The sequence below is a fragment of the Rhinolophus sinicus genome, linkage group LG02, assembly GCF_036562045.2.
Source record: "Rhinolophus sinicus isolate RSC01 linkage group LG02, ASM3656204v1, whole genome shotgun sequence".
Taxonomy (NCBI): Eukaryota; Metazoa; Chordata; class Mammalia; order Chiroptera; family Rhinolophidae; genus Rhinolophus; species Rhinolophus sinicus.
In genome coordinates this window covers 74,175,124-74,194,956 of record NC_133752.1, presented here as the reverse complement: position 1 = coordinate 74,194,956, position 19,833 = coordinate 74,175,124, and the positions used below count along the sequence as shown (strand labels likewise).

Here is a 19,833-nt window from a genome sequence, read left to right as displayed (position 1 = left end):
TCTCCCAGACAATTTTTCATTCTCTCTCTCCTCCCCCATTTACTAGTTAGATGTTAGCAGCAAGGAAGACCTTCTGTCATGTGTTGAGGATGGAGTCGCTGAACAACTGCAGAGCAGAGTCATCTCCACCCTTCCCTGCTGCGAGAGTTAGGCTACATGAGAGTGAGTAATGCACTCCTGCATTAAATCACTGAGATTTAGGAGAGTTACAGTACCCAGCCTTAACTATTATAGCTCTCCAGTAAGCCTTTTTCCAGTAAAAAGGGGTCCTGCTTTACCAAACTGCACCCGAGAAAACCCTGTCCACAAATGTAGAATTAAACTCCTGGGCACTGCCATTCCCCTGGGTCTTTTTGGGAAGGCAGCAAGAGAAGAAGAGCTAAAATTTGGGACATTGTAAACAAATGGACCCATTTTTATTTTCCTAAATTTGCAAGGGGGAGGAAAAAAACCCATTCTTACATATCACTTCTGTTCTTTACACTAAAACAAACAAACAAACAAACAAAAAACTAACACTAATGAAATAATCTATAAGCATGGAAGGGAAACCACAGCAATAATCTGATATCTTGGAACCCTTTTGATTCATTTTCAATCTCTCTCCCAGGCCAATTTTTCTATGACCATTCTTGCTGTCTGGAAATTATAGAATTTTTGGATTAGAAGAGGCCTGAAAATCCATAAAATAATCTAGATAAGGAAACTGTCACCAGGCACATATGTGAGGTTTCTACATGTGAGAAGAGGGCTTTCCCATGATGCTTTACTTTTTGTATTTTCAGAGCTAATCTCTAGCCGCCAGTCTCTGTCCTGTCCACCACACACAAACTGACCCCATCTGAACCCTGGCTTTGGCCATGCTGCTTCCTCCCTCCAATGACATCCAAGCTTCTCAGTGATCACAGGACTTCACCTGGTAATCAAGCCCCTTCACCCCCAACTGCCTTCCCCACCACGCCTCCCACTCCAAGTCCTCCCTGCTTTGATAAGCTACAAATTTATGATGACACGTGATCAATGAACCATGAAAGCTGGCAATATAGGAACAGAATTTAGTATAACCAAATAAAATGGAGACTGAAGTTACTCTGACACCAGCAATGACACGTGTAATCATCATTGTGCTATGTAGTAATTATGGATAAATGACTGTAATTAGTATTGCTTTTGCACAGCTAATACACGGTATTGCTGGCTTTACTGTCAGGAGGGTGCAAAAATAACTTGGAAAATGAAATTACTGTGCTGTGGCTCTGAAAGCTCCTCTGTCCAGACCTGAGTGGGGTAAGCTGCTAGCTCCTTGCTCTTCACGCTCCTCCAGCAAGAAGTGCTCAGGGCCAAGAGTTTCAGGACTGGGACCCATAAAATGGCATAAGCAGATAAGAGTCTCCTGAGACAGGAAGACCTGGGTCTAAATCCCAACCGTGAGACTCACTAGGCAAGTGATTTAAGTATTCAACATCTATGAGCCTCAGTTTCCATCTCTGAAAAGTGGGGACAATAATACCGACTACTCACGGCATGAGAGTAAGAGTATACGCTTGGCACAGGCCGGGTGTACAATACATACTTCATAAGTGGCAGCCGTTATTATGATCTCTTCCCCTACAAGCTTTCAACCCCAGCCCCTCCCACAGGTGGATATCTGATGTGTCAACTATTGGCTCACTTCTACTCCTAAGCAACCTCGGTTGGGAGTTGGGAGAGATGAAAAGACAGAAGTGAGGGAATGACATACCGTTAGTCCTGTTGGAGGGCAGGCCCGTACGAGCATAGTCTCTAAAGCTGTGGAGGGGGAGGAAATAGGGAGGGTGCCAACAAAGCAACGGCAGTAAGAAGCTCAAAGGACAATCTCGGCCACACTGCAGCTGTGCCCACAGCTGGCTCTAGCCCTGTTTCCCTGACAAAGTCTACCCGTCCTTTAACTCTTGTCAAAGCGTCTGTCTATCTGCTTCACTTGCCATCCTGAGGGTGATGGGGAAAGGCCAAGAGCTAAGAGGCCCTTTCCTATCCTAGAAAGGGGAGGTGAGCTCTTAATGTGGTTACTTAAAATTCTGAATCGATTTCCTATTCATTCCACATATTGTTATCCAACACCCCACACTAGGCACTAAGCCAAGCGCAGACCCCTCAGGGGACTGAGTTCCACAGCAGGACTGACACTATCTCAGATGTGGTTTGGGTTACCTAACAGTTTGTGAAGAACAGTCGTTCTACGGGGACATAACTTCCAAGTTCTAAATGAGTGACTTGGAAAACAACTTTGGAAACATAGGACATACATAGTAAGGCTGTAAACTAAGAGTGGACATAGCAAGACAAGTGTAGGAATCGTTTCTGCTTCTTGTCATGGTATTTATTCAAATATTTTTCTTTGGTGCAAGCAGAAAGTAATCAAAAGTCTCCACTACCAACAAATTCAATTTCCTAAAAAGGCAACCTAATCCCATTGCTCTTCTGTATAGAGACCATGCTGGCTACCTATTGCTTGCTTGTTGCTGTTGAAACTCCTTACCGTGCTATTCAGGGTCTTTCTCAAACTGACCTGATACCTACCTTTCTTCTCCAGTCTGCCCCATTTCATCCTAGGCTCTGGCCATGATTCCTTCCTAGAGCGTGCAAAGCCCTTCTACATTGCTGAGCACTTCCACAGGCTTGCCGCTCCCTAGGTTTGATCTGCCTTTCCCACAAGCCTCTCCCCACCTCTCTGTGACCTAGCAAACTCCTACTCACCTTTAGGTCCCAACAGTCTTTGGCTTCCCTATTCATCACACATCACAGACACTGTCCAAATTCCCCACCGAGCAAAGCGTTAGTCCTCTTTGTAACCCCACTCTACTGTAAGGGCCAGTCCTTGATAGGGCCTAATTTTGTGTTTGCTGAGTAAATTGATAATGAAACAAGCAACAATTGCAAAGTATTTGGAAGCCCAAAACATCAGGTATTTAAAAATATTTTTATTAAAAATATAGCTAACATACAATATTATATTAGTTTCAGGTGTACACCATAGTTAATTCAACATTTATATACCTGAAGAAGTGATCACCATGATAAGTCCAGCAACCATCTGACACCGTACCACACTATCACAGTATTATTGACATTATTCCCTGTGCTGTATATTACACCCCCATGACTTATTTGTTTACTACTTGGAAATTTATACCTCTTATTCCCCATCACTTCCCCCCCATTTTTAATTTTTTCAATTACAGTTGATATTCAATATTATTTTATATTAATTTCAGGTGTACAGCATAGTGGTTAGACATTTATGCAATTTAGGAAGTGATCCCCCTGACTAGTCTTGTATCCACCTGGCACTATACATAGTTATTACCATATTACTAACTATATTCCCTATGCTTTACTTTATATCCCCAAGACTATTTTGTAACTACCAATTTGTACTTCTTAATCTGTTCACCTTTTTAACCCTGTCCCCCACCCCCTCCTATCTATCACCCCAACAAATCTAGTACCCGTGTGACACCATACATAGTTATTACAATATTATTGACAATATCCCATATGCTATACCCTACATCCCCATAACTACTTTGTAACAATCAATTTGTACTTAATCCCTTCCCCTTTTTTCATCCACACATCCCAATCCTCCTCCCATCTGGCAACCATCAAAACATTTTCTGTATCTATGACTATGTTTCTGTTTTGTTTATTTTGTTCTTTAGATTCCACATATAAGTGAAATCACAATGCATCTGTCTTTCTCTGTCTGAATACTTCCCTCAACACAACACCCTCCAGGTCCATCCATGTGACCACAAAAGGCAAGAATCCATTCCCTTCCATGACCGAGCAATATTCCGTTGTATATATGTACCACCTCCTCTTTATTCATTTTTCCATCAGTGGACACCCAGGCTGCCTCCACATCTTAGTCATTGTAAACAATGTGATAATGAACATATAGATGTACATGTCACCTCGAAGTAGCATTTGGGGTTTAAATACCCAGAAGTGGGATTACTGGGTCCTTCTTTACCTCTTCTTATATAGACTTTGTTTTAAAGTCTATTTTGCTGGTATAAGTATTGTACCCCAGCTCTTATCGTTTTCCATGCCTTTACTTTCTGTCTGTGTGTCTGTCAATCTGCAGTGAGTCTCTTGTAGGTAGCATACGAGGTGTGATCAAAACATACAGTGACTATTTAAATACCAAAAAAATTATCACAGTAAAAGACACATTGCCATTAATCCCCCTCAAAATGCTCCCCCTTACTTTGAACACACTTATCCCATCGTTCTTGCCACTTTCTGAAGCCGTTCTGGAAGTCCTCTTTCGTGACTATCTTTTAGTTGCACTGTCATGGCTGCCTCAATGTCCTGAATCAATTCAAAACGTTTACCTTTCATGACCATTTTGACTTTGGGGAAGAGTCAGAAGTCACACAGTGCCATATCCAGTGAATAAGGTGGATGAGGACACACCGTTCATTTGACACAAATTGCCGTACCAGAAATGATGTGTGACATGGAGGCTTTCTGTTGTGATCACAAAATATGGTGAATGCTGCTGCCTAGTGCCACCCAATAGAAGAGCAGGGATCTTCAATATGGAAAGCAGCACAATGAACCTTAGTAACAGTGTGTGACAAGTTTCAACTTGTTTGGTGCAGTCAGTCAAGTGTGAGCTACGGTTGAATGAAGGTGTGTTTTAAAGTGTCCTGTAAATCATCCTCCATCATGACAAAGCTCCATGGCACACGTTGCTTCTGGTAAATTTCTGTCAAATAAAAACTTTATGGTATGTCCTCATTCACCTTATTCACGGATCTGGCACCATGCAACGTCAGGCTCTTCCCCAAAGTCAAAATGATTCAGGACATTGAGGCAAGCACAGCAGGGCAACTAAAGAAGCTCATGAAAGAGAACTTCCAGAACTGCTTCAGAAAGTGGCCAGAATGATGGATATGTGTGTTGGAAGCAAGGGGGAATGTTCTGAGGGGGATTAATGGCAATATGTCTTTTACTGTAATAATTTTTTTAAAATTTAAACATTCACTGTATTGTTTAATCACACCTCGTATATAAAGGTTTTGTTTTCTTATCCATTCAGGTCTCCTATGTCTTTTGATTGGAGCCTTTAATCCATTTACATTGAAGTAATGGTTCATAGATATGTAGCTATTGCCATTTTATTATTCATAATTTTGATCTATTTTTTTTCCATCTTAAAGAAGTCCCTCTAACATTCCATATAATACTGGTTTGATGGTGATGAATTCCTTTAGCTTTTCCTTGTCTGGGAAGCTCTTTATCTGTCCTTCAATTTTAAATGGTAGCTTTGCTGGCTAGAGTAACCTTGGTTGCAGGTCCTCACTTTTCATCAGGTTGAATATTTTGTGCCAATTCCCTCTGGCCTACAAAGTTTCTGCTGAGAAATCAAATGACAGTCTTATGGGAGCTCCCTTACAAGTTACTAGTTGCCTTTCTCTTGCTGCTTTTAGGATTCTCTCTTTGTCTTTAACTTTTTATTTTCTTTTTTTTTTTTTTATTGGGGAAGGGGAACAGGACTTTATTGGGGAACAGTGTGTACTTCCAGGACTTTTTCCCAAGTCAAGTTGTTGTCCTTCCAATCTTAGTTGTGGAGGGCACAGCTCAGCTCCAGGTCCAGTTGCTGTTGCCAGTTGCAGGGGGCGCAGCCCACCATCCCTTGCAGGAGTCGAACCGGCAACCTTGTGGTTGAGAGGACGCGCCCCAAACAACTGAGCCATCTGGGAGCTCAGCGGCAGCTCAGCTCAAGGTGCCATGTTCCATCTTAGTTGCAGGGGGTGGAACCCACCATCCCTTGCGGGACTAGAAGGAATTGAACTGGCAACCTTGTGGTTGAGAGGACACGCTCCAACCAACTGAGCCAACTGGGAGCTCAGTGGCAGCTCAGCTCAAGGTGCCATGTTCAATCTTACTTGCAGGGTGCAGAGCCCACCATCCCTTGCGGGACTCGAGGAATTGAACTGGCAACCTTGTGGTTGAGAGCCCACTGGCCCATGTGGGAATCGACCTGGCAGCCTTTGGAGTTAGGAGCATGGAGCTCCAACCACCTGAGCCACCAGGCCGGCCCTGTCTTTAACTTTTGCCATTTTAATTACAATGTATCTTGGTCTGGGCCTCTTTGTGTTCATCTTGTTGGCAATCTCTGTGCTTTCTGGACTTTTGTGTCTATTTCCTTCACCAGGTTAGGACAGTTTTCAGTCATTATTTATTGAAATAGCTTCTCTATCCCTTGCTTTCTCTCTTCTCCTTCTGGTACCCCTATGATGCAAATGTTGTTCTGTTTGATGTTGTCCCAGAGTCTCTTAAACCATCCTCATTTTTTTGGATTCTTTTTGCTGTTCTAATTGAGTGTTTTCTGCTACCCTGCCTTCCAAATCGTTGATTTGATCCTCTTCTTTATCTCATCTGCTGGTGATTCTTTCAAGTGCATTCTGCATTTCAGTTATTGTATTCTTCACTTCTGACTGCACAAACACTTTAAGAGGACATCTGGGTTTTCCGCAGCCTTCCATCCCACCCAGATGGTCAGAATCCCCACTGTTTTTCACAGCCAGATGTTGTGTAGGCTCCTTTTCCGAGCACCAGTACTCTGGGCTGGGGGCTTGGTGTGAGTTTCCTCCATAGGGAACCTCTGTGGCTGAGTTATCCTTCCCAATTTCCAACCGCCACGTGGAGGTTCGGGACTAGCCCCTTTCGCATCTCCACCCCTCCTAAGGATATGCCTTCTTTATGTCCTTAGTTATAAAACTTCTGTTCAGCTACAATTAAGATGGTTCTCTAGGTTAATTGTTCTATAATTTAGTTGTAATTTAAATTTGTTCACTGAAGGAAGCAGGCAGTGTTTATCTACTCTGACATCTTGGATCTCTCCCCCAAAACATGAGTTATGAAATTGCAGTGAACTTTAGGTGCATGAACAATTTTGCAATGGTTGTTGTTGTGAATCACATCTGAACCAGTTTCTCAGCACCAAGACTAAAGGTGGCTTCAAGCAACCACACAATATAAGGATCATCTGACAGGCTTCTAGCTCTTTCCCACCAATTACTGTTATTTCATTAAGTTTCTGTTGGTCTGGAGGAGGAGGTTGGGAATGGATAGGGTCACCTGCTCCTCTCTAAAGGACAGGTGGGAGCTGCTTGGCCCTGAAGGAGGCAGTAAAGTCTCTGGGTTCTTCTTCTGATGTACCACATGACACACATAAGAAGGCAGCTGGGGGCGGGGGGGGGGGGGACAGCATAGCTACTTCCCCTTGGGTAGCACACATTATTCTACTTTACTGGGTATGCAGAGGAAATACAGAATGCAGACTTATTCAGAGGAATGGAGAATGTGTTCTTGAAACAAAAGCTCTGACAAGGAAAGAATGGGACTAAAAGCAAAGCCTTTTTATCTGTGGTAGAAAAGGAGCTTTACGTTAAGGAAAACTGCAGCATTTAAGCAATATAGACTCCTCATTACCCCATTTCATGGCTTTTCTTTGTCTAATATTATGCTTTCTGACTTTAATAAACGTGCCTTTGATTTTCAGTTTTAATTTTACAATTTTCTTTACATCGTTTTTGGAACTAGACAAAATACAATTAATCTATAGCACGTTCTCTTCAGTGAAGTTCTAAAATACTGGCAGCACATTACAATATGATACTAGTACATCTAGAAACGCACTGAATGACATTTGGAGTGAGTCTTCTAGAGGGTATTTTAAACACCTTGAAACAAAACTTTCAATACTGTAATGTGTGTGTGTGTGTTTGTGTGTATGTATGTTTTAACAGCTTGAGATATAATTTACATGTAGTTCACCCCACTGAAAGTGTAGAATCTGATTTTTTTTTTTTTTGGTAAATTCACAGAATTATGCAACAATCACTGCAAATTAATTTTAGTTTTCTTTCACTCTGAAAGAAATCCCATACCCATTAGCTTTAACTCCCAATCTCACCCATCTACAACCCCTAACCCTAAATAACCCCTAATCTACGTTCTGTCTCTATAGATTTGCCTATTCTGGATATTTCACATAAATGGGATCATATAATATGCAATCTTTTGTGACTGGGCTCTTTCACTTAGCATAATGGCTTTGGTTCATCCATGATGTAGCATGTGGTGGTAATTAATTCCTTTTTATGGCCAAATACTATTGCATTGTATGACTATACCACATTTTATCATTCCATTCATCAGTGATGGTCATTTGGGTTGTTTCTATCATTGAGCTATTATGAATATTGCTATAATGAACATTTGTATACAAGTTTTTTGGGCATATATTTTCATTTCTGTTGGATATGTACCGAGAACTATAATTGCTGGGTCATACAGTAACTTAATATTTACCTTTTGAGGAACAGCCAAAGTGTTTACCAAAGTGGTTGTACCATTTTAAATTCTCACCAGCAATATATGAAAGTTCCAATTTCTCCACATCCTTGCCACACTTACTTTCTCCCTTTTTAATTACAGCCATTCTAGTGAGTAAAAATCTCATTGAGGTTTTTGGTTTGCATTTCTTTAGACTAATGATGTATGGCATTTTTTTCATATGCTTATTGGCAATTTTTATATCTTCTTTAGATAAATATCTATTCAGATATCTTTGGCCATTTCAATTGGATTGTTTATGTTTTTATTATTGAGTTATGAGGGTTCTTTTTGTGTTCCAGATACAAGTTCTTTCTCAGATATATGCAAATATCATCATATTTCTCCCATTGTGTAGGTTGGGAGATAGTATCATTTGGAGGACAAAAGCTTTTAATTTTGATACTGTCCTATTTACCTATTTTTTCTTTTGCCATTTATACTTTTGATGTTATATGCAGGAAATCACTGTTTCATCCAAGGTCACAAAAATATACTCCGCATTTTATTTTAAGAATTGTATAGTTGTAGCTATTACATTTAGGTCTATAATCCACTTTGAATTAATATAGCATTATTTATACACATTTATTGATTAGTTATAGCACATTAATGATTTCAAAATTTTTCAATTTGTAATAATCTCTCTTCTTCCCATTCTTCCAAAATTTACTATATTCCAGCCACATGCAAACACTGTTAGGCATGGAAAAAAATGGGTGAGTCACTGTCACTATGTCCAGGAATTTATAATCTAATAAAAAGTTAAAACATACAACCTCAAGAGTAGTGCCATGTGTGAGACAAATTACTTGCTCTAGACAAAGCCAAAATACTTTCAAACCAGAAACAAGAGACAGCACTTGAAATCAAGGTTGTCGCCTCCATCTCAGGACGTATGGTTATTACTGCCATGGGCACTAAGAGAAGGAAGAAAGCACTGAATTCAGGATGCAGGTCGGGGCTACCTTAGTGCAGGAAAAGGGGCCCCTTATGTGAGTTTAGGATTTAGGGAGATGGAAATGGACAGTGAAGTGAGCACTCCAAATGCTGGAAAGAAATACAGCAAAGGCACCAAGGTAGGGCAACACAAAGAGAATTAAAGGAACAATAATCACTTTCTGTGGCCAGTGCAAAGGGATGGTTCAGATAAACCAAATAGAAACACTGCTCCCAGACTGTGAGGGACACCAGGATATAGGCAAAGGAACTTGAATCGTGTCCTGTCTTGTGGCAAGGGACACCAGGCACCATTAAGCCATATTTGGGAATGTTTGACTCGTAACACAGACTATAGTGACATAAGGAAAGGCAGGCACTGGAGTTAATCATTCAGCCATAGAATTTCAACTTTCTATTTGTCTTTTCATTCACTCTTTCTTCTTCCCCTTAATATAAAGAGGAAAGTATTTCTGCATAGTTAACTTGAAAAACAAATCATTTATAAACTGGGTCCCTGATGGGCTATTTAGGAAAAGGTCCTCTCCTGTGGGAAACCACGGGAAACATTTAGAATGGAACATATGAGGCAGGACTTTTGCACACTCCATTGTGGGAAGCCAGCCCACCCAGATGGCAGCCCAGTGGAGACAATCAAAAACTGAATTATTAAAGAGACACAATTAGGCAGCTACTAAATCCTCTCAAATGCAAGCAAATCCTAATCCAGTATGTAACTCCACAGGCAGGCAATGGGGTAGGCCAGTTTCTCCTCTACCACACAAACAGCCCATATTTAAACATGCTACTCTTTTTTTTTTTTTTTTTTTTTAAGTCAATTGATCATTCTAATAAATGTGTACTAAATTTGTTCAGGAGGAAAGAGATTAAGCCTATGATTTAAATGACCAGAAGTTTAATATTTATTAAGACACAGATTGATAGGGTGAAGGAAATCACCCATTTTGAGGGAAGTGGTTTCTGAATAATAATTATGCTAAAATAAGTTTCAAACACATTTTTCGGAAGCATCGAAACATACTCTATAATTGCCCTACTTGGTCTAGGTCATGTACAACTACGTGCTGAAAAAAGAAATTGTAACAAGGATTATATAATATTTGCAAAGATGGATGAGTCTAAGACTGTTTCAAATTCACACAAGAGTCTTGTGTACTCTTGTAATTGATGCTAGAGTGCAATTTGAATGGGAACAGTAACATCCCCACACACATACACATACACACACTGTGCTAAAAATCCTCCTTTTAAATAGGAACCAAGGGCTGTTTATTTGGCGAGGACTCAAAAACAAAAAGAAAAAAGGCAACACTGGGAGTCCATTCTGGTCATCATGAGTCCTACCAATTCGCCTTCAATGTTCTTCGTCTGTTTTCGTCTTTCCTAACAGAAGGCTGTTGGGGATATGTACTTCTTGCCTAAGTCCCCACCTAAGCCAGGCCAATCTTCAAACAAAAAGCAGCTTTTCACTGGAGATCTTTTTCTAAAAAGAGTGGGTTGAAATGTCCTCACTTGAACTGAAAAGCTTAATGAGTCTTGGTGCCAAAGAGCTGGACCGAGGCCAAGTCAGGGAGGCCAATTGTGATTTGGCAGAAAGACAAGGGAGAACCCTACATAGAAGGCCTATCAAATTCTTGCCAAGCCTGTTAAAGCCAAAATCAGTAAGGGCAAAAGCACCCAAGTTTGCTGAGATATGAGTGAGCATCTGGGTTAGAGAAAGAGCTCTAGACAAAGAGTTCAAAGACACAATGGGTTCTACCACCTTGGGTCTCCATCTAATCATCTACAAAGGGGGGTGGGAAGATCTGCTCTAGATTGTACATCCCCCAGCATGGCTGAGAGGATCAAATAGGGATGGGTTTGTGAACACTGAACAAAGCAATGGTGATCAGAGGGCAGTAGTCTGGAGTCTCCAACCGCTGTAGTGACCACACATCCCGGTTAGCCAAGGACAATCACAGATTTTCAGCATCTCAGCTGGTTAATACCCCCTTTTCACTCTCTAAAGTGTCTCATTTGAAAGACAAATTATATAAGACATTGGGTCAGACTAATCTCATTTCTTTTTCAATAGTTGAGGAAAATATTGCATGTGCAATTTATGTTAGATAAGGGCTCTTTAAAATAGTCCATTGAAATGATGCAAAAACATGAGCCAGACCTAAAACAATTAGGCTGCATCATGGTCAGTTGACTGGCACTTTCCAGAGATGGCTATTAAGGTCTCCAGTGCCTTCCTCTACCAGCGAGGCAGGCCTTTCCTGAGGCCTTGCCCAAGCTGACTGCTGCCGGAGCTATGCGATACAGGTGACCTCCAGCTTCTCAAAAGTCTTAGCTCCCTTGGTTTCCATGACACCACACTTCCTGGTTTTCTCTCTTCTCTCTGACAGCCCCTTTGTGACCCAGGGTGGAGACTTCCTCAAACTGAGACCTTGTTCTGCTGTTCTTTCTTGATGTGATCTTTCATATCTCACAGCTTGGCCTTGATGTCCAGCCATGGCTGGCAAACCCAATATAAATAAATCCATCATCTTACCCAAAAGTTCCAGGCCCTCATGGGCTGTCTATATTCCAAACTCACCCTGCTCAAACTGAAATCATGACCTCTCCTAACAAATAAAGGACGCTTTTCAGTCAGCAGCAAGGGCCCCTTCCTGCTTCTCTTTAACAACTGAAACACTGAAATTATATTTTACTCTTTTCTTTCATTCACCTATACCCTATGCCTGACCAAGTCATGTTGATTTCTTCAAAATTCTTCTCATTTCCATTGTTTTGGAAGGATCTGAGCAATCCTGCCCCTGCCTCATTCTTCTCTCCATCTACCTCCATCTCTTACCATTGTCCCGTTTTCTACATTTTGACCAAACAAGTTTTCTTCAATTCCTCCAATATATACAACTTCTTTCTGTCTTGTGAATTTCAAACACACTATTCTTTCAGTCTAGAACGTACCTCCTCTCTACTTTCATCTCCCTTCCCCCTTCCTTGGCTAACTTTTACTCTTCATTCGGGTCTCCACCTAAATGTCATTTCCTCAAGGGAACCTGAGGTTTATATCCCATACAGAGCTAGGATTCAGATTCCAGATCTGTTCAGGGCACTCCTGTTACATGATTTTATTGCATAGTGTACTAGACATTCTAGTAACTTACCACACTTGTAAGTGGGTTATTGAAAAGGTTAGTTGGTTGAAGAAGAGACGCTCTCCCCTCTGTGAGGCAGAGCTCCTGTATGCATGCTACACACAGCACACGCACCCTAAACCTTTCCTCCTGCCCTTGTCCCTGTGTAGGATGCCCTTCTCTTTCCCTCACCCTATTGTCCGCTTAAGTTAAATTCACGTGATGTAACATCTCCCCAATAACTCTCTCCCAAGCTACAAAAAAATCTTCCCTTGTTTTACTTATTGAATATTGGCAATTAAATCTTGGTCACTTTTTTCATATACTGGTTTACACTGTAACAACTGCTTTGTGTGTGTTCAATCCCCAAGCACATTATAAAACTCTTGAGGATCGGGGATCAGGCCTTGAATTTCCTTTTTATGCCCCTCGGTGCCTAATTTGGGGCTGCACAGAACATGGTCAATGTCTAACAACTCCTCAGTATGACAAAAGGTCTCCATGCAAAGCTACACCATGAGCTCCCAATCTGTCCTAGAGACCAGTACGTTTGGGTGGCACACCACAGCTCATGCTGAAATCAGGACAAGAATCCAAGGCAAACGCTCCTTCTTGGAATAAGCAGCTCATTCATCAGCGATGATATAAACAAGTGTTTGCCAACAGATTTCTTATCTTCAGAAAATCATTTCAGCAACGTAAGAACTGAGACAAAAATCCACTAAGACATTCTTTATTCGTCACTTATTTGCAGACTAACATACTCAGAATTCACATTCCATGAAAATGTATCTGCAGAACAATCGCATACATTCACCTCTGTAACTCCTAAAAAGATGGAGCTGTAATGGAGCATCTTACACATAAAGAAAGCAGATACTTCCATCCCTTGACCTCTGAATCTTTAGGAACGGGTCCATTCTTTATGTAAAATTGCATGTGTGTGGGAGAGGAGAGGGAGGGAGGGAGGGAGGGAGGGAGGGAGGGAGGGAGGGAGGGAGGGAGGGAGGGAGGAGAGGGGACAGAGGCAGAGGATAATAATGATGATGACAGCTAAGACTGGGAGAAAGGTAAGGTCAGTGATGATTAGGTAGTCTAGATAGAAATCTTACTACTAGACTCAATTTATTCAATAAGTTGTTTGTAATAAATATATTATGTGATAGACCAGTGTCTTGTGAGGGAAATTCAAAGATAAATAGAAGGGCCTTCAGGAAGCTTTCGATCTGGCACAGGAAGCAGACGTGGGATAGAGAGGTGAAGCTAGCACAGAGCTAGCAAAGGTACTTAGAAGCAAGAGAAGAATCCAGCAACTTTGCCTGGAGGGTGCTGGAACAGCTTCCCAGAGGAAGAAACCACAATAGACTGCAGGGAGCAGGAGGAAATGACATCACCACTGAGGTCAAGGTTACTCTTTTCAAAACAATCATTCTAAACCTCAAGTTCTGCCAGCCAAAGCTCATTATTCACAGATGACCAAGTTTGTAAGGGACCCAGACTTTGTTGCCCAGTTTTTGATCACAGGCGAGGCAAGAGAAGCTAGAAAGTAAAATCCCGATTCACTCATCCTGTGGCTTGTTGGCAGCCCTCGGGAGAGAGCTGATGGGAGCACAGGGACACAGATTACATTGGCTGTGTCATATTCATAATTGACTTTGGGCCTATTTCCAACAATAATAATGAGAACAGCTAGTGATCCAGAGTGCCAACAAGTGCCAGACACTGCCGAACCCTTTATAGTATTCTCTCACTGGCATCTCTGAGGGATCTTACGAGGTAGTGATTCCCCATTTCATAGACAAAGGGAGAAAAGTTAACATTTGAGTGCCTGCTATGTTTCAAGCACTAAACAAAGAGTTTTATCCCTATTACCAATTCATTTAATGCTCAGAACACTCCTGTGAATTAGGTACAATTATATCTGTTTTTATGGATGAGAAGCTCGGGAGGTTAGGTAACTTGTAAGGACACACAGAAGGCAAATCTAAGATCTGGACTATCCACTAGATAGGAATCACATTTTCTGACTGATTTGGTCTTCTAATACAACAATTTCATAGCATTCCACCTAAGGGTTCCCAAATCCATATCCATTCACTTTCCATTCTGCTCTCTCATAGAAGGGAACTGGCTTTTGTTACATACCATATAACATATATAAAGCACGTATGGCAAAATGATAATAACTGCATCTAGTTGCAGGGTATATGGGCAATCCTTGCAGTAGTTTTGTAACTTTTCTATAAGTAACCTTTCTATAATTTTTCAAAATGAAAGATGGGGTGGGGGGGGACTTGTAAAGAAACTCCTGAGGAAAACCTTTTAAAAAGTTATGTGATGCACCCAAATAGCATTTTTGCACTACCCAAAGTAAAAGCCTTAACTTTATGAGGGTAAACAAGTTGCATCTAAAATTAATTCCCTAGTCCTTATGGGCTGGCAAACTTTATCTGTTAAGGGCCAGGTAGCAAACATTTTAGGCTCTATGATCCACGTACAAACTCCTGCTTGATTTACAACCCTCTCAAAATGTAAAAGCCATTCTTAGCAAGAAGAAAGGCTAGCACAAAAATAGGCCAATTTTCCACCCCCTGATATAGGTGGAATTCCATAGAATTATATCTAAATACTAAAGTCACAATCAGAAAAACAGGTCAGAAACTTCCCTTTCTGGAATTATTTCCAAACAGTTGGACCTGGGTGCAGGGCAGTAGACGAGTGACATCCGTGGTTCTGTGGTAGGAGCAGCTTCCTGAGGGAATGGCTCTTTGCAGCCTCCCTCTTAACCCCTGACGTCCTCACGGACTTGACATGGTATGCAAGTAACATTTCTAACAGCACGGCACTTGTCGCACGCACGTTGGCAGCTGTTCACACTTTGACCCCCGACGTTTCACTTAATGCTCAGGGGAGGGCTTACATCATTTGAACATGTAACCTCCAAAACAACACACATCTGGCAAAAGCAACAGAGGCTGAGAGAGATGATTATAGCAAAAACACATCCAGTACAATTCTATCTGGTACGTGCACTCTAGTTCACATTTGCTATTCCTATAAGCTATATATTTATGCAGAAGTATTACTGTACACTCAGGGGTGCATATGTGAAGCCATAAGTACTGCACTTTACTGTCAAAGTAAAAGAGCCTCCAGGGTGATTTGGAGGCTACTCAATTTCCATCTTATATGCTGCCTGTGGGTGCCAATCTTTTCTCTCTCCTGTAGCCGTAGTTTTTAGTACATGTCCACTACTTTTATTTGTCTCCACCTAGTTTTGACGGCCCCACCTAAGAACACTGAAACCTACATGCTGCGCTGACCACAATGTCCTATCCTCGCATGCCCTCACTCTTACTGGACTTGCCTTCTTGTTGTTCAAGGGCCCACCAGGCCCTTGATGCTTACATTTTTCCCAGACCACCAACTCAGAGGTTATCCTCTGTACTGCCCTTCTCCCTCCAACTCTAGGTTTTCTGGCACCAATTCCATTTCTCTACTACCCCACAACCTTTTGCTTTTCTCACGCATTAAAATCCCAAATCTGGACACAGGACAGTGGGTAACAGCAAAAGCTAAGAAATCAGACTTCTGAATTTAAATCTTTCTTATCGGTATAACCTTAGCCAAGTTATGTAATTCTCTGTGCCTCAGTAACTTTCTTTGTAAAATGGGTATGATAATAGTCCTTATAGGGCACAGGGAAGTGTGGAACCGGGCTGATAAGAAGAAAATCAGACCCCACTCCCGGAAGATGCCCTTTAGTTTGAGGAGAACTAGGAATTTTTTTCAGACTCGTGAACAACTCAGGAAATTTTTAGCGAACAAAGAGCATGGTGTCCCTCCACAGTTGCAACGAACATTTAGAGCCAATTCAATTCAGACAAAATGATGAGGGTTTTTTGAACAAAAGGGAGAATTCACTGATGCTGTTCACGTAATATTCAGCGGGGCTCATAACACTGTTACACGACACTAACTGGCTTCTATTTTGAATAAAACAAAGTTGAAAAGTCCCAATAATTGTTAAAAACAGAACTGTATGTTATGAAAGCCCAGCCTCAGAACTGCTAGTTTTCTGAATTTGAAATGACAGACATCTTACATTTTTAAATGTTGTTCTATGAGTAGTGGTTATGACTTAGAACTCCTTCATCACCAGCACCCAAGAAACTCTCCCTGGTTCTAGAGAGTGGCAGAGCCTTAGGCATTCTCAGCTGCTCTCCAAAGACGGGTATTTAAGACCTGTATGGGTCCATTGTCTGAGATCTCTCACTTTCCTGAGAACCCCCAAAGTGAGTTTCCTGCCTTTCAGGCCCTGCCACCAACCAACCCCATGCCTGGAACAGTGCAAGTCCTCCTGCTGGCCAGATTGTCTCTGGATTAAAGTCCCAGAATATATCCTTGCTAATCTCAGTCTGCAGCAGCCCAGCATGGTCAGATCAAACCTAGCCATGCCCTCACCCCTGGCTAAAAAGGAGGGGGAAAGCTTCTTCCTCCATTGTTCCCAACCTTCAGTGCATGTAACTCCTGGGTCATGTTTATGTTTCTCATTGCTCTGTGGGTCTAGTCCTTAGAAATTTGTTTGCATCTGGTTTCTCTGGCTGCTGACGCAGCTTTCTCACCAAGGCCCTGGCTGGTACTCATGCCACTGGCTTTCCTTGCCTCAAGCTACCGATGCAGTTCATTCCACCTTAGGAAACTCTTTGCCAGGCTGCCAGCAGCAGTCTCACCGGGAAGCCAGGATTGACCCGGGTCCTCAGATTCCTTCAAATACACCAGTGGGTCGACTCCTCCATGGTTAGATCATAACTCTTGTCTTGGGTTTTGCCCTACCTACCCAGACCGTAACATTTGTCCACATCCTATGTTGGCCAGTTTCCTCTATTTCACCCTCAGACCATAGACGGTCCAAGCCCTGTGCTTAGTGAAAGAGGCCCCTGCTATAATCTGTGTCTCCGGATTGTCTAACCACACTATTTCCTAACCTTCGCCTGGACCTCAACCCTACTTTTCCTCCCCTAGACCTAACATTCATTAATGTGTTTGTAAAACGCCCATGGATAGCGTGTGTCACTGCACTTGTGAGAGTATTCCTTTTCTAACCCAAAATCTTCATCTAGGTAAGAAACAAGTTCTGTATGTGCAAATGTCTCTAGATTCAGAGCCTTGCCTTCAGACAAGCCTGCTCAATCCAAACAAAAGCAGGCGATACTACTCCCTGACAGATTTATTCATGGGATACAGTGGAAAGGTGGATGCCTACAAGAATCTTTGGAGCCATTGTTAGGCAGAAAAAAACTGGTACCAAAGATCCACTTTAACACGTTGCGTACGGCGGGGTTTAAATCCCTCGTGAAGATTCTCGTGATCCATACGCAACGTGTTAATAGAGTCCAGAGAACATTGTGGACATAAATTAGATTATATTCTGGCTAGTCTGGTAAACCTAGAATCATTGAAGAAGCAGGGGCTAGAATAGGAGGGAAGGGTTAGGAGCCTGTTTGGGCTTGTCTCTGGTGAGATACTAAACTAATTATGGTTCACCTATGAGATAAGCTCTGATTTAGATTTAATAAAGGAAAAGAGGTGGTGAGGGAAGTAAGTATAACAGGGGAGAGACCATAGGAAGGACGGTATGGAAACAGCAATCAGGGCATGTAAATTTCTCTTTGAAGAAAGAAAGGCATTGGGAAAAAAAGATGAAGATGCTGATGTGAAATGTGTTGAAAGGTGCTGCATAATCATCTATAATACATTTGTAGAGCAAATGTAATTTTTAAGGCACCTTATCCACACGATCCTGTTGAAATTCACAAAAAGTTTATGGAACAGGCAAGAGTCACAACCATTTTAAAGAAGAAAAAAAAAAAAGACCAGAAGAGGTTAACATACTTAAGGGATGAAGTAAGGACCCAAGTATCTAGTTCTCAGGCTCCAAAACCCAAGCTCTTGTCAGAGTGAAATGCTCGGTCTCTCTGACTCCATCCTGTTCAAGTCAGCCTTGTTTCCACGGCCTTCAGGCTAAAAGCTCCTGCTGTAGACATGTAATCATTAAAGGAGTTTTGTTTGGGACCTGAGTTTTTACAAAAACAGCCTCTCCCGTTTCACCTTCCCTAGACATACAAGAAGCCTGAAGTCTACTTTCTTAATATGGATTTGAGGAATGGGTCTCCTATCTTTTTGGTTGGCGACTTCTCAATCAGTAAACCTTTCCTTACTCCAAACTCGGATGTTTTGAGTTTTGGCCTTTCGAAACAAAGGGCTGAGCGTACAGACTTTGTTTGGGCTGGTAACACCCTTTCTAAGCAATATTCTGAAAGTTGCCAAAATTAGAGTACATACAGCTTGTCTCCATTTATGTAAAGTCCAGATAACATAAAATAGATGTTATGCTGACAGAAATCAGAACAGTGCTTTTCTACAGGTGGTGGAGATTGACTAGGAAAGGACATGAGGGAACTTTCTGTTGTATACCTTGATCAGGGTGTAGGTTACATGCACGTATAAAATTTTCAAAACCCATCAGATTGCATATTTAGGAGCTGTGTATTTCATGTACATACATTTTACCTCAGTGAAACACAAATCAGTACTGAATTACAGAATCTATTAAATAAATTAAAAATTGGACATCTTGATTTGAAGTTTAGGTCTATCATCTGTAAGTATTAAGGTTCTAGCTTTACTGTGTTCAGACTATTTCACAGAAAACTCTTGAATCCATCATCACAGCAGCACTCTGAAAAATCCCAGGTTCAAAACATAAAAATTAAACACTGCAATTATTGTTCACATGTGCTTTTGCCGACAGCACAAATTAAGTATATTCAAACTACTTCAGGAAAGCAGGTCCATTGAGGAATATTACCTGGCAAATAGAAGCACTGTTTGCATTTGGCACAGGCTGCTTTTGTTTGGGGGGAGAGAGGTGGTTAGAGGGGAGAAAAGTGCTACTTTTGCCACAATTTGGTCCACATCCTTCCAATTACCTGGGCCCGAATCTTACAATGCAAAAGTTGGCTGGAGCTGAGTAGCAGTTACCAGATAGTCCTTTATCTAGTTTGAAATTGCTTAGCTCAGTGATTTTTCTTTTTTTGAATTTCAGATTCAAACTGTGAATAAATTCAAAACAAAACACTGGAAGTTTTACAGACAAACCAAATAGCATTAATAATTTTTCTTGACTAAAAAGCAACTGAATACAGGATATACTTACTCGCAGAGAAGGATTCCATTTTCTAACCCTGTCCGAAAATCTTTATCACCAAAGCTTCTGCCCGTTACTTGCTAGGGAAAAAAAAAAAAAAGAAAAAAAGAACAGAAAAGAAAAAGAGACCATAAATTTTTTTTC

At 41.4% G+C, this 19,833-nt stretch overlaps 1 protein-coding gene across 10 annotated transcripts in view; it reads right to left on the bottom strand.

Moving 5' to 3' along the window:
• Window positions 1-19,833, bottom strand: part of LIMCH1 (LIM and calponin homology domains 1) — a 348,524-nt gene that overhangs the window by 187,204 nt on the left and 141,487 nt on the right. For 9 of the 10 annotated variants that reach the window (XM_074324606.1, XM_074324608.1, XM_074324613.1 and 6 more), the window contains exon 2: window positions 19,699-19,769. The exons of the other annotated variant lie outside the window; for it this stretch is intronic. In XM_074324606.1, coding sequence (XP_074180707.1) covers window positions 19,699-19,769 — 71 coding nt within the window. The remainder of the gene's footprint in view (window positions 1-19,698; window positions 19,770-19,833) is intronic. 10 annotated transcript variants of the gene reach the window in all.